This window comes from Pavona decussata, unplaced genomic scaffold (assembly GCF_977016875.1).
Source record: "Pavona decussata unplaced genomic scaffold, jaPavDecu1.1 SCAFFOLD_344, whole genome shotgun sequence".
Taxonomy (NCBI): Eukaryota; Metazoa; Cnidaria; class Anthozoa; order Scleractinia; family Agariciidae; genus Pavona; species Pavona decussata.
Window position 1 is genome coordinate 504,038 of NW_028145729.1, and position 15,209 is coordinate 519,246.

Below are 15,209 nucleotides of genomic sequence, written 5' to 3' on the forward strand. Positions count from 1 at the left end.
AACGTTTCGGGGTCGTCATGACGCCATTATCAAGTTTGAAGTGATAGAAATAATTGAAGTCAATGTCAGAAATAGTTCACCAAAAAATTAACATAATGTCTGAATATATAATGTCACGTAAATAGTTTCGCTTGAATTGAGTCCGATTGGACATTGAGAGATGGTGTTAACTCTCTAATTAGCAACATTTCGTAAACTAAGCAATCGAACTTGTTCATGCACTTCTTAAGGACAGAAAAATTTCTGTCAAGGTCTTTAGGGACATTACGGTGTTCATTAAGAAGGTGCTTGCCAATGGAAGAAGATTGGTATTTATGCTCGACCACGCGCTGGTGTAAATGCCGAAGTGTAAACCCTACATAACTTGCATCACACAAGTCACATTGATATTTATAAACAACACAATTCTGATTTACAATAGATGGTTTTCTCTCCTTTATCTTTAGTTCTTGTTGGATTTTGTTACCAACAAAAATCGGTTGGATGACTGTGTCAATCTTCTGGCTAAGATCTTTGAGCTGTTTGTGTACCAGGTCAGCAGAAGCCTGATCTTTGAAAGGCAGGACTATTCGGACAGTTGGACTGTCTCTTGGGGCAGGTATTGGTTGAGTGCCTTCAGCCTTAGAGGCTACAAAACTCCTAACGGTGGTGTTGATAAGTTGTTGTGGGTATTTCAACCGGGTGAACACAGCTTTCAAACGGTCACATTCTTCAGAGAAGTACGACCAACACGATGATAAGCGATACGCACGATCAAGCATGGTTCTCAAAAGCCCTCGTTTATAGCGCATATCGACGTGACTTTGGTAGTTAAGCAAAAGACTCGTGTTAGTAGGTTTTATGTAGACCTTGGTCTCAATTTGGGGAGCTCTGTTAAGGAGCTGCATTCCAAGAAAGGGTAGCAGACCATTAACCTCTGTTTCCATGGTGAACTTCACAGATGTGTGGCAGTTGTTAAGAACCTGGAGAAAATTAGCCGCTGATTTTGTGTCCGGCATTATTGTCAGAGTATCGTCGACGTACCTCTTGTAAAAAGGAGGCATTTTTCCTGCAAGCTCTAGGGTTTCTTCAATGGATCCCATGAAGACATTGGCAAGGAGTGGCCCGAGTGGCGAACCCATGGCGACGCCATCGGTTTGTTCGTAAAGTTGGCCGTTGAATTGAAACAGCTGATCTTTGGTGGATGCTCTGAGAAGATCTACAAGGTCAAGAAATACTACCAGGAGGTTCTTAACACCCACACTAAGAAGATCTCACGGCTGTTGTACAAGGAGATGGACATTGACGAGCACATATCTAACCTCTCATCGTACGAGCTATCCTTTTTTCAAAAACTAGTTCTTTGTCGCGGCCTGAAATTCGCCTTCCCTCAACGGGTTTCTTCAGTTGAAGTGAAGGCCAGCTTCGAAAAGGCTTATTGGCGGCTTGAGCCTAACCTGCCTGATGACCTTAAAGAGCTTTCAGCTGCAACCCTACGATCAATAGCACTCAATTACATCCACCGAAGAGGTCCTAAACCTCCCAAGTCACTCCTTAGAGCCATCGAGGAGTTAAAGCAACGCGATGATATTGTCATCACAAAACCCGACAAAGGGTCAGGGGTAGTCGTCATGGACAAATCGGAATACCTACGCTTGTTATCCGAAGCATCCATTAATGAAACGACAAAATTCAGAGCAGTTGATCCAGAGAGGCCGAAGACTAGAGGGAGACCGCCCAGACATCACCATCCACTTCTTCAAAAGGAGAAAGAGCTAGAATCTATTGTCCGTAGAATATTACCCAAAGTGATTGCAGATTCTGTGCGCCCCACAGGCTCCCGGCTAGCACACCTGTACGGTTTGCCTAAGACGCACAAAGAACATCTGGCTATGCGACCCATCTTATCTGCCACACAAACGTATAATTATAGGTTAGCAAAATGGTTAGAGGAGAAGCTACAGCCATTGTCCTATAACAAATACACAATAACTAACACCTTTGATTTTGCGAGCGAGATTCGGGAACTACAGATCAACAGTGGCGATATTCTTGTGTCATATGATGTTTCCTCGCTATTTACCAACGTGCCCCTAGAGGAAACCATACAGATACTTGCTGATAAAGCTTTCACAGATAACTGGTTCAACAAAACCCACCAATTGAGCCTTAGCAGAATGGACCTTGTAGATCTTCTCAGAGCATCCACCAAAGATCAGCTGTTTCAATTCAACGGCCAACTTTACGAACAAACCGATGGCGTCGCCATGGGTTCGCCACTCGGGCCACCCCTTGCCAATGTCTTCATGGGATCCATTGAAGAAACCCTAGAGCTTGCAGGAAAAATGCCTCCTTTTTACAAGAGGTACGTCGACGATACTCTGACAATAATGCCGGACACAAAATCAGCGGCTAATTTTCTCCAGGTTCTTAACAACTGCCACACATCTGTGAAGTTCACCATGGAAACAGAGGTTAATGGTCTGCTACCCTTTCTTGGAATGCAGCTCCTTAACAGAGCTCCCCAAATTGAGACCGAGGTCTACATAAAACCTACTAACACGAGTCTTTTGCTTCACTACCAAAGTCACGTCGATATGCGCTATAAACGAGGGCTTTTGAGAACCATGCTTGATCGTGCGTATCGCTTATCATCGTGTTGGTCGTACTTCTCTGAAGAATGTGACCGTTTGAAAGCTGTGTTCACCCGGTTGAAATACCCACAACAACTTATCAACACCACCGTTAGGAGTTTTGTAGCCTCTAAGGCTGAAGGCACTCAACCAATACCTGCCCCAAGAGACAGTCCAACTGTCCGAATAGTCCTGCCTTTCAAAGATCAGGCTTCTGCTGACCTGGTACACAAACAGCTCAAAGATCTTAGCCAGAAGATTGACACAGTCATCCAACCGATTTTTGTTGGTAACAAAATCCAACAAGAACTAAAGATAAAGGAGAGAAAACCATCTATTGTAAATCAGAATTGTGTTGTTTATAAATATCAATGTGACTTGTGTGATGCAAGTTATGTAGGGTTTACACTTCGGCATTTACACCAGCGCGTATACCAATCTTCTTCCATTGGCAAGCACCTTCTTAATGAACACCGTAATGTCCCTAAAGACCTTGACAGAAATTTTTCTGTCCTTAAGAAGTGCATGAACAAGTTCGATTGCTTAGTTTACGAAATGTTGCTAATTAGAGAGTTAACACCATCTCTCAATGTCCAATCGGACTCAATTCAAGCGAAACTATTTACGTGACATTATATATTCAGACATTATGTTAATTTTTTGGTGAACTATTTCTGACATTGACTTCAATTATTTCTATCACTTCGAACTTGATAATGGCGTCATGACGACCCCGAAACGTTGTTCCTTTTTATCGTTTATCTTTACTTGTCTATGTATAACCAAACCTTTACTTATAAGGACAACGTCAACGACAAAGATAATTAATGTCGAGTTCTAGTGACTTGAGTCCTTTAGTGCACATTAATAATTTGTTTTCCCCAACCAGCAGAAACTTTGGAGAGATAAAGAACGTGGTGTTGACTTGTTGAATGCTCGTAGATGTCAAGATTCTTCACACCTTTATAATCAGGGAACAGTTCCCGAACTCATTAACGATTCTTAAGGAAAAAACAAGGGAAATTGCTATCGCAAAGGAGAATGTGGTGAACTTTTGCTTTGAATTTCTCCAAGAATTATTAATGGTCCGAGAAGGTATAGGATTTCCATGTGTTGCTTTATTCAGACTTACCAGGCACCTCTCCTGCTGACAGTCAAGACTATGTGTGCCTCTTTTCTTTCGGTTTTCCTGCTGTATGGATTTTAGTTTCTTATCTGCCCTGACTGATAACTCCAAAAGTGTTTGGTTATTCTCAGAGATCTTGCAAAAGTTAAGTTGCGAAGCGCAATGTTTGTACAAAGCCGGCATGTTATTAAGATATATTGATTGCTACTTGTCTATTTTGAGAAAACAAAACAAACAAAATCAAAATATAAACAAAGGATATTTCCTCTTAAAGTTGAGAAAAATGGCTTTTAAAATCCTTGAATAATTTAGCTCAAGCCTTGATTCTCGTCAAAAGCGATTCATAGACTGATTTAGAATGATTTTGCTACAATTTTAGTACAGGAACTGAAGACAGAATTGTTGACTTCTTATCAGGATAACCTAGAGTTATTGCCCACTTTTCCTCAAAATAATCTAACTTTATCGATTTTCTCACACGAGAAATTCACGGAGAGAGAGAGTTGCCGGGGAGGGGGGGGGGGGGGGGAGGGCAACAACCTCGTTCGCAGAGCTTTTCCCTCTGGGAAAGAGGAAGAGGTTAAGAGGGGAGGGGGGGGGGAGGGGGCGGCAAAACAATGTATTAGAATTCAAGATGTCCGCCAGATTGCCGAAAATGTACCATTGTGGTTCTAAGGCACTCTTAAATTAGTATTTCACTTAAATTTGCATCATTCATGATCACATTTGCACATTGCGAATTTTTTTAGTAAGGTACTATAGTAGGATATAATATCGTACATTTTTGTCTCTTTCTATTGGTGCCCCACCCAAGTCAAGATCAGACTTTCATTGAGAATTTAACACGCTTTTTCACTGACCGAAGTATCCACATTCCTTAACCAAACTCTCCAAAGTCATGCGCTAGCAGAACTCCCTGTGAGTTTCCCCAGCTCTTACATGAAATTTTTTGCACATTGATTGCCAATTTCCGCGAAATTACATGTTCGAAAACACTGTTATATTGTGCATATAAATCACGCTAAAATTGGTACTAGAATTACACACTGTGTGAAAAAGATTTGAGTGCAACAAACAGTGACATTAAAAAGTGCGGCGAGAATTGCAAAAGAAATCACATGTGTTTCAAATGGCCTAAAAGAACGTTATAAAAGGATACTGCTAAGCCCTTGTAACACCAATAAGTGGCCTCTACATACAGACCTAGCTCCAAGCAGGCAAGCACTCCTAAAAAAACAACAACAACAATCAATTCTGAGATAGATCAAACTAACCGAAGGGCGAATGGATGTGTTATAAATGTGCCTCGTGTTGTCCATGTTCTAGAACTTTCATATTGTTGCTTGTTCGTGATAGAAGAAGAAATGAAAGAAATATCTAAGTTGCGTAATTTTAAAGGGATGGTGCTGCAAAATCTTAAAGGAAACCTTCACTCCGACAAAACATGGACGTTACACTTGTTGGGAATAGTGCCTCAATTCTACATTTTAGTTTAAAAAGTAGAAATAACATTTAAGTGTGCTAAAAATTAGATATAATTATCGCCTATTTCGCTTTTAAATTTCTCGTTCGCCGCCATTTGGATTTCATGACGTCATACGGTTGCCGCTATTGTCAGTAAGCAGAAGATCTTTTGTGTGATACAATAGAGCAACCTTATTACGTCATGAAATCCAAGATGGCCGCGCCCGGGAAATTTAAAAGCGAAATTAGGCGACAGTCATATCTGATTTTTAGACATTTTTAAATTAAGACACAGTTTCCAACAATTTACCGTCCATTTGTTGTCGTAGTGGAGGTTCCCTTTAACAAAAAAATCATTCCTAAACTGGAACGCACTATTTTGAAGAAATTCACTATTAAGGGCTAGGATAAAACTAATCCTTCAAATTGGTACATTCCCGGTTTACGAAACTGATTGGTCTGGGCGGCAGTTTAAACAAATGAAAAGCGCCAGTAAATAGTCAAAAAATATAATTTTACTTGAGGTGAGTAACTTCACACTTTTATGTAGGAATGGCAAGCCGTTAAAAGAACAACCAACACAAGGACGATTGATGTCTAGGAATTAACATCTCGCCCATTGAATGTTGCTAATCAGGAAGCAAAGACGGAATATGCACATCAAAATGGACCTCACCTCTCTCAATGGCGTCTAGGAAAGCTGGTTGTAAATCGATGGCGGCTCTGGCATCATTCACTGATTCTTGGTACTTTTCTGTTGAGATTATTGACACCTCAATCAGAACAGTAAACAAGTGGATAACAATCAAAAACAAGAATGGATAAGTGGGTTTGACGAACGCATTCACTAAGAATGATCCCTTGTCACTTCATCAGCATCTAAAGAGCCTTCTTCCTCAATAAACGCTGGCCTTCTGGAAAATGTTATCTAGTCAAGCTTCCCCCTTCTAGTAACGGTTTGTGCGGTATTTAAATTATTTCTATTTTTGAATCAAATCGCGATAGTTTAATCTGAAACTGATTTATAACGACTTTATTTACATACAATCAGTAAAGAAGAAATACCAACAGGGAGGAACCGAATCCTCATATGGAACTAACCTCCTAACATCATAATAACAATAGAATGTAGTTGTAATCATGGATTAGTGAAGTGCGTTCGATCTCTAGTGAATTGGGCAGTTGTAGTTGGCCTCTACATGGGCTCGAGGCCCTCGCATGAAATCGAGGCGAGTGGGCACAAGATGGTGCCCAAACCCTGAAATCGCACAGCATCCAGAGAGAAACGACACGAATAGCACGCATTCTCCGGAACGTCGAACGCAATTATACTATACACAATTTACAGATACATTATTTTTTCCCTCTAGAAAACGTCATTAACTGGCATGCATTTCTTACTTATAATTTTGGTTTCTGTGAATCTAACAGAATCTCACCTGAATGGAAATAAGCTGTTGCCCTGTTGTTGTACAATTTGGCATTCAGTTCGTCATCCTTGCAGTTCACTTTAATTCCTTCAGTGTAGAAGTGTATGGCGTTCAAAAGATCCTTTTTCTCCAGTTCTTTGTCACCTTCCAGAAAGTACACTTCAGCTATTGCTAAAACAAACCGAACAAAACACCATGAATCAAAGCGGCCGTCATCTATTTTGAAGTATCACTTCTAAAAGCCAAAGAACATATAGTCATCTGTAGAATCCTGAATAGAATCGGAACCCAGTGGTATTTAAAATCTATCGTAGTGAGCGCAAAGACTTGAAAAGTGTTTGTGGCTTAAGGGATGGGCAAACTCTACCTTAAAAAAGGTGGATACGACCTTTTCAAGTTATGTCCTTGTTTTCATGATTTATAAAGACCAACTTAAGCTTATATATGATGTTTTATTTTAAGCCTTATTAACAAATGATACATTTTTTTTCATTTAGTGACACAGGCATACTCGGATAAAAACCTTAAGCTTGTCCTTCTTTTTTAAATTGGATCACTATTGCTAAAACATATTATTTCCTCTCTCAAAATGCCTTCTTATTCTTTTTGGGTTCACTTAGCTATTGGCACTAAGACAATGAAGCTATTAAAGGGGCTTCTCTTTCCAATGAGGAAGTTGCCTATTGTTTCTGAACTGCGTTTCACAGGCCTCGCAACAACTTCCACGTACCTTAGTTGTGCCTGTCATTTGGAGACCAAAGTGTGTCGCCTCTAGCCACGATGAGTTAACCACAAGGCCACAGTTGTTCAAAGAGCGGTAACTTTATAATGCGGATAACTCGCTATCTGGCCAAATTAACCCAATAAATGTCTCCGTGATTCAGTGAATCCCTGCCGCGTGCACTACCGCAATTATATCCATTTTAGTCTTGCGTGCGCGGAGTATATGGGCGACGTTTTCGGCATTTTAGTAGGAGTACATTTTATCCACTGGATAACGATTTATCCACTGGATAGAGCTATGCCTTCTTTGAACAATCGAGGCCAGATAACCGCACAATGCACATAGTAACATGTTACCTAGTCAAAAGACAACTCTAGCGGTGCAAGAACTGGAAGACATGAAATTGTTACGTACCCCTTAAGGTATCATTGTCAAAATCCAGCTTCCCTTCGTCAGAAGGTTCTTTCACTTTGTCGGGTTGACTCGCCGCCATGGGTCATGCACTGAGAATCAATGTACTTAAAATCAAGTTTGATTTGAATTCACTTAAAAGTGAATTATTGTAGCCTGAAATTTGAAAAAAAGAAAACAAACAAACAAAAAGTGCTTGTCATTAAGACACAAAAATATTTCGCAAAGAAGTGGTCTAGAAAAAATTACCTCATAATATAGCCCTTTCCACGAAATTGGCAGTGACGTTTGAACGGTAATTCAATGGGATAATTTCGTGTTCATAACACAATAAACAAAAGAGAAAATACACATGTTCATTATGCATGATGCGCATTTGTTTTCCAATAGTTCGGAAAACGAAATATAGGTTATTTTCACTTTTGAACATGAATATTATTGTACCTGATTTCACATCATCAAACTTTAAATGCTTTCAATACAATTCAACTTTTCGGCTAAGAATAGGTAATCTCTGATCTGAAGGTTGTTGTAACTTTGTGATATTCCACATCACTGGTACCAGGCGAGAGCATTTAAACAAAATACTTAAATCTTGTCACCAGTGTTCCGAGATCGTTCAGTGGATATTTTGAAGGTACATTTTGATCTGTTCAGATGCTTTGATTTATTAAAATTTAGTTGCAGAATGTCTTAGAAAGCGAAGCCGAATTAAAGAGTTGATTCTGATAATCGCTTTACGAAAACGCTGGCAGCCCTCACTTCGCACCGTTAATAATGGACAAATCTGACCCGTCCGGAAACGAAATGAATTATTTTCCAGTGTGACGAAATTTTGAAGTGATATTTTGCCGAAGAAAACTATATATATATATTTTTTTTACAACCAAATCCGAATTTCTGAGGCGAATGGGGTCTTTCGAACAGATATTAACCAAAAAGAACCGTTGGTTTCCCTGTAACATGTTTGTGGGTGAAGTTCGTGAGGTTTGGTCATGAATTTATCCAACGCGACTTAAGTTCCACATATTAAGATAACACATTTGACTCCGCAAAAGCCGTTATAAAGCCATTAAAATATTATCGGGATCGAATACTTATCTCTGGAAAAGTAAAATAAGTGTTCATTTTGTGAGTGTTCCCAATAAATAAAATTAGATATTTTTGGCGAGCGCCCTTCAGATAAATAAAAAAATACGCAAGTTTTTAAGAATGTAAAGAAAAATTGGTTCACTGCTTACCTTACCAATGTACGCACAATCTATCCGTTGTCACTGTTTCCCTACTCTGGGTCTAAAACTTTTAGAAGCTGAATTCACAAGATAAACCGCGTGATGAGGTCGTGAAGGCTTTCTTAGTTGTCCCTCGTCTTTAAAATACGTTCTCACATGGATGAGAGAGCGTTACTCAGAGTCAATAATAGAATTGACGTCAATTGTCCTATTTCAAGTAAAGGACCTGTAACCGCACTGACAGTCAGTAGAAACCGAATGTAATCCAAATGACTGTGAGAAAATAAAGATATGATTTACTGTTTTCTTCGGTGACAGCGCAAATATATTTTTCGTTGCATTTTATAATTTTTCGAGGCTGATAGTATACTGCAAGTCAGTATTTTCACGTACGGTATTGCAAATCTAGCAGTCCTTTACCACTTGTCATGTTACTGACTACGCTGCACCAAGTTTATTCAATTCCATCTTTTACTTCTCTGAAGGATTTAAAAATCATAAATAATGACTACTCACGATCAACTGAGTTGTCGTTTGAGTTTGAGTGAGTTGTCGTGGTCAAGTGAGGTGTCGTTTGAGTTTCAATACTTGCAAAATGAAATTCCATATTTTTGTTGTGTTGTTATCAAGCAAAGAAAGTGAAAAGATTTACTTCGAAATTGTAAATACTATTTTTTTAAATTTTTCCTCGTTACCATAACTGAAAATATCTGACAGGCCTGATAGAAAAAGAAATATTTGCTACAAAGATGTTTCTGATTTGCATAACTTACAAACTTGACATGATTTCAGTTAGTAAATAAACCCCTTCACGCGGCTGGTATATCACTGAATATCAGACGATAATACCCCAAGCTGAAAGATTGTCAGAAAACTGAACAGTTCGCTTCTCGGCCAATGGTGAAATTTTGAGGGCAATCCTAAAGCCGAGTGCATTACCTTCCGATATATTAGTAAGCCGGAAAGGGGTTTATTTGTTTTACAACCCCCCTGATTAATTTCTGAACGCGCGCGCTTTACTTTAGAAAAGACTACACAGCAATTGATGAGGGCGCGCAGCGCCGACTTGGCTATGATGATCTCATATCCAACAAGCGCGAGTGGAATAATTGTTTTATTAAAAAAACCAACAACAACAACAACAGGAAATTTTGCTAGATTTTGCTGCTTACATAGAAGGTCATAGTCTCTATTTCTCGGGCATAGAATAATAGTTCATATACCATGGCCGCTAAGCCAATCAAATCCCTCGAATTACATTATACAATGATCCAGTTTTTAATAAAACAAGTTGGACCTAAAACAGAGACGTTTTATGTTATGGGTTTATAAGGCTGAACTGAAATGTGGAAATCTGAAACTTCCGAGTTCGTTTTGTGTTCTAAAACAATATAATATGATAAAGTGTTTTATCAGTAACACCGATTACTTGAAAATAAGGGCGAGCGATCAAGCAAAACGGTTCAATTTGCGATTTCCTTTCCCAATAGAGGATGACTGAGAACGCAGTTATTGATAACCAAACCAAAAATGGCGGCAACTCAAACAATAAGCTCTTGTGCCGATTCAACTTTAACTTACTGCAAACTCAACACAATAATATTCAGCGGTAAATGTGTGATGTTTGATTCCGCTTAAATCCCACACTTTCTTTGCTGCGATTATATATGAGTGTGACTCAAATCAGTTTAAAAAAATGGAAATTCGCAATTTCCTCTCATTATCCGGACAGTTGGGAAATGCAAATGCATTTAATAATCCTTTTCAAATTGCAAAATGGTCAGAAGGAAAATTATTTTCATAAAAAATATAAAAGGAGGCGAACGTTTCAAGAGGACTCATGCAGATTAACTGTTAACATTAATGAAATATTTTTCTCCAAAATACATCAGGGCGGAAAGTTTGTTTTCATGATAAGGTAAGATAACGTCTCAAAAAAAACTTAAAAGGGTTAACATTCATACAACAGGAATGAATACCCATGGTAACAATGTGGTTTTTCATTTTAGAATTGTGTTCTGATGAAAAAACATATATCTGTTCATAATTTTGTTTCCTGTACATAATCGCAATTGGATAGAACATTTATAATTATAATGTTACACCTGAAAAAAATTATCTACCTTAGCAACTTTTTTGTGTGATAAATATACGGATCGAAATAATATTCTGCGTTTCTCTGCTCGAAATGCTCGTTTCTGTATAATCTCGAACGGTGTTTCTCACCTCTTGCAACAAGTTGAATCGATTATTTAGACATCATTTAGACAAATTCACATTTCAAGCCATGAACATGCACTAAATTACTTTTTCATTAAGATCACTCATCACTTAATTATTGAAAAAAAAAACCCTTGATACTACAAGCTTTTCTTATGTAAAATCTTAAGAAAATAATTGAAAATATCGCTTTCGTGCAGTAGCCCACTACATGCAATTAAGCTCCTATTGTGCGGAAAAACTTGAATATAGCAATGGTCAGTTTTTCTTTAAACGTACAATTTATTGTAATTTCCATTTTGTTGGGAAGAGTTTTTCATTACCACAGTTGATAACGAAATTGCTTTTAGTGCTGTTATTATGCAGTGCCAGTTTTGGAGGAAGTAGACTTTTTTTAATTTAAACTAGACAGAAATGGCAGCTTAACAGCTTCGCAAATCAAAGGCGTTCGCGCGGTACCGCTTCTGACACTTGTAAGTAAAATACAACTAATAAGATTTATTCATAATTCACTCAAAAGACTCAACTGTCACTTTAAACACGCTGAAACAAAGATACGCATACATCAATAAATGCACTATTGAGAAAATGCCATCCTATTGGGTTAGTCTACATTTAGCTCATCGTTACACAAAACAGTGATTTTACTTTATGAAATAAATCTATTTCAGCCGTAAGCAAGCTTTATGCAAATTATTCTCGTTTCGGTCATGCTTGTAGCCCAGCAGGTGTGTATTCCAGTGACCGCTTGGAAATCTGCAGTGTTTTAGACAAAATATGTTCACATACACGGCCTGAGATCGAAGGACTAAATAAGTGGTTTGAGTGATCATGAGGTCAGTATTTACGTAATGCTTTTGACTAACTGTTGTTTCATTTAAAACATTTGAATCGTTCAAACAGACTCTATACGACATTTGATACAAAGGAGTAGAAATGTGAAAATCATTCCAATATTTTTCGAGTTGTTCGATCACAATATACATCTTCAAAAATTATTATTATTATAATAATAATAATAATAATAATAATAATAATAATAATAATAATAATAATAATAACAATAATAATAATAATAAACTTTTATTTACCCTCGGCAGTGTTTATAGCACAAGTGCTAGTGGGGCCGAGCATTAAACTTCACAAAGAAATAGTTTAAATTGAAAATAACATGGTTAAAAATCCCAACTGGCAGGAGGCAGACCAGCTGGCTATTTACAAACGAGGCCGAGGAGTTGAACTCGGGGCTACCGAGAAACAACTCCAGCTAGCGGTCAGAGCGGGACTTGAACCCGAGACCTCCGGATTTCAAGTCCGGCGCCCTAACCACTCGACCACGCTGCCTCCCGCCCATATTTCCATATTATGAAGAATATGGCACTGATCCTCCGTAATTACTTGTTCATATATATATATATATGAATAGCAACATTTTATGTAAACGTTATTCAATCGAAATTCATTCTCTTATTCAGTCTATCAGTTTAATTTCTTCATTTCCGATATACTAGTACTTTACAATTATCCTGCGAAATCGCGCGGAATATCGCCTGAGGCGGAGGGCCGAGTTAGCTGTTATCAGGGAAATTCCGCAAGATTGAGCAGGATAATTGTTTTCTCATTCAACAAATTGGAAACAAGCACAGTTTTATTGCAGAAAATCTGGAGACGATCTTTATTTTGCCATATTTCTCCCCGACACAGGAAATTACGTATATCGCAGGATATCTGTCTGTTGACTACGGACGGCGAATATTCAGCGCACCATGACCATATTTGGGCAGTGTTACAATGTGTTGTATAATAATATTCAATATCTACTCCTTTCTGAGTATAAGTCACAAAATTGTTCCTTTTACTGATTATCAAAATCCCACTATTCGGGATCACATTTTCCCATTTTCCGCATAATCATCTTCTCACTCACGTCTTCTTCATCTCCATCTTCTTTATCTCTTTTATTTTTAAGTTGTCGTCTTGACAACCAAAACGCAAACATCCAAGCAGCTTTCCCTCACTGCGCATGGCGCATTTGCCGCCCTCACTCCGCTGAGTGGAAGTTTTTCGTATGACTGGTTTAAATTGTCGCCAATATTTCTCAGTTTGTTTGCCACTGATTCAATTGCATCCATGGTTGTTTCTTTGTCCTCTGACTCCAAGGATGAACTTTCTGACTCGTGAGAGATTGCAGTTCTGTCGTCCATACTGTGTTTCAAGTATCTTTCCTGTTTCTGATAACCTGTAAAGCAAATATTAACACATAATTATTGATTATAGACCAACGGTGTAGTTTTCCCCGACTAGATTATGGGTTCGAATTTTTTCTTTACTTCCAAAAAAGTGACATTGGATAACAAGACATTTCCGCCTAGGTTTTTTCATTAGCATATTTCATCGATCTCATTTTCGCCTTGACAAAATCTCTGGGAAAAAGAGACCCTTAAAGGACTATAATAACAATAAACGATAAAGGGTAAACGAAATATACTAACTACTTAACCATTGAATTCACAAAAAAAGCAACACGTTCATTCCACTGCTGAGAAATTTTGCATTCGAAAAAGGCCAGAAATGTTTACCGATGAATACGTTTTGAAACCAACCATTGCCATTCAGAGTCCAAATAAATAAATAAATAAATAAATAAATAAATAAATAAGCATTAAGAAGTTCAATCTACTGGGATAGATTTTTAATGCTTATTTGTGCCTTTCTTCCTCCTCGCTGTAACTGGTAATAACAGTTGTGAATTAAGCGAGATACACGGCCTATTTATTAGTCACAATGAATCAGAAAAACACGAAACATCGAAACAAAGATAAATCACATAACGCCAAAATAAGTCTTGTAGTCCTTAGCAACAATACCTCACGAAATGGACACTTCAGGAGAACATCACGAGAGATAGTTTTTATGCCAACAGATTCACATGACAGCATCAAGAATACACAACAATGTTCATAATATTTCTTATATTAAAAAATTGCTTGAAATGTTCATAGTTTGCTCACCAAGTTCGTTTAACGGTGTCGTGTTCTGCTCTGCTAAGTAACACGGCCGCGCTGTTGTGAGCTTAAGCGAGGGCGCGAATTAACCTTTCTTCATAAGAAAGTGTCATAAATATTGTTTATTAGTCACGATATGTTTTATGCAATAATCTTTTATACATGCGAATTTTTTTGTACTTCCTACGAAAATTTCAGTGGCCTAAAACTTAAGTTTGTTTTCATTTTGCGCTCGTTGACTATGTTTACATGAAAATATTTCAAGCTTTTATGCCTATACCGATCCGGCCATTTCGCTCCACGACAACCTAAAAATTAATTTGCTTCAGACTTTATTCAGATCTGGTCAAACGCTCCTCGGTGAAAACATTTCACATTCGCGACTATGCAAAATGAAATTTAAATTTTCGTGTGTGGTTTTTTATACTTCACATCGTGCAACATGATTGTGAGATATTCGGCAGTTCGTGAAAATCTTGTCGGTACACTAGACTGTATCTACCGCTTTTAACGCTCATGTAAGTCGTTAATTTACGCGTTAGATTTTTTTCTCGGCCGTTTAACGGCTCCAGCTAAGCGTTAGAACAGGTTGCGTTAGCGTTAGAAAGTTTTCATGAGCCGTTAGACAGAATTAGTTAGGCGTTAGAGCGTCAGGGTTAAACGTTAGAACGTTCAAATGATCCGTTTGCCATGACCAGTTTGCCGTTAGACCGTTAGGACAAACCGTTAGAACGCTTTCAAGGCCGTTAACTACCCGTTAGTTTTTAGCCGTTTAACGGATAAGCGTTAAAGTACGTTTTCCCGTATACGGTCACAAATGTTTCAGATTGATTTTGTGTGTTGAGAAAAGAAGAGTATTTATTGTTAACTTTTCGTGTTGATTTCTTCATCACCACTCGTTGAATTTCTTCAGTTATTGATTAGCCTTATTAATATTGCTGTACTTGCAGAATCGATTGGGATACAAACTCAGACGTTTTGTACT

General features: G+C 38.1%; 3 protein-coding genes across 7 annotated transcripts in view; 1 reads left to right on the plus strand and 2 right to left on the minus strand.

The window, feature by feature from the left end:
• LOC146453225 (uncharacterized) overlaps window positions 1-15,209 on the minus strand; it is a 97,316-nt gene that overhangs the window by 4,383 nt on the left and 77,724 nt on the right. For 2 of the 4 annotated variants that reach the window (XM_085096868.1, XM_085096867.1), the window contains 2 exons: window positions 4,898-4,965; window positions 3,745-3,873 (listed from right to left, as the gene is read on the minus strand). In XM_085096868.1, coding sequence (XP_084952994.1) covers window positions 3,745-3,873; window positions 4,898-4,965 — 197 coding nt within the window. Of the gene's footprint in view, window positions 1-3,744; window positions 3,874-4,897; window positions 4,966-5,878; window positions 5,957-6,641; window positions 6,804-7,770; window positions 7,860-9,008; window positions 9,345-15,209 lie in introns of those variants that run through there. The other 2 variants (XM_085096870.1, XM_085096869.1) reach the window with 2 other exon arrangements.
• Window positions 24-1,565, minus strand: LOC146453226 (uncharacterized). 2 transcript variants are annotated; one of them, XM_085096856.1, is made up of 2 exons: window positions 1,437-1,565; window positions 24-1,055 (listed from the first exon to the last, which is right to left on the minus strand). In XM_085096856.1, the coding sequence occupies exon 2, from the start codon at window positions 1,041-1,043 to the stop codon at window positions 114-116; it is 930 nt and encodes a 309-aa protein (XP_084952982.1). In that variant the 5' UTR covers window positions 1,044-1,055; window positions 1,437-1,565; the 3' UTR covers window positions 24-113. The 2 variants fall into 2 exon arrangements, with proteins under 2 accessions (XP_084952982.1, XP_084952981.1); XM_085096855.1 differs by lacking the exon at window positions 1,437-1,565 and having other exon boundaries at window positions 25-1,202.
• Window positions 1,214-3,409, plus strand: LOC146453227 (uncharacterized). The gene has a single exon (XM_085096854.1). It carries the CDS (start codon window positions 1,275-1,277, stop codon window positions 3,240-3,242), a length of 1,968 nt encoding a protein of 655 aa, XP_084952980.1. The 5' UTR covers window positions 1,214-1,274; the 3' UTR covers window positions 3,243-3,409.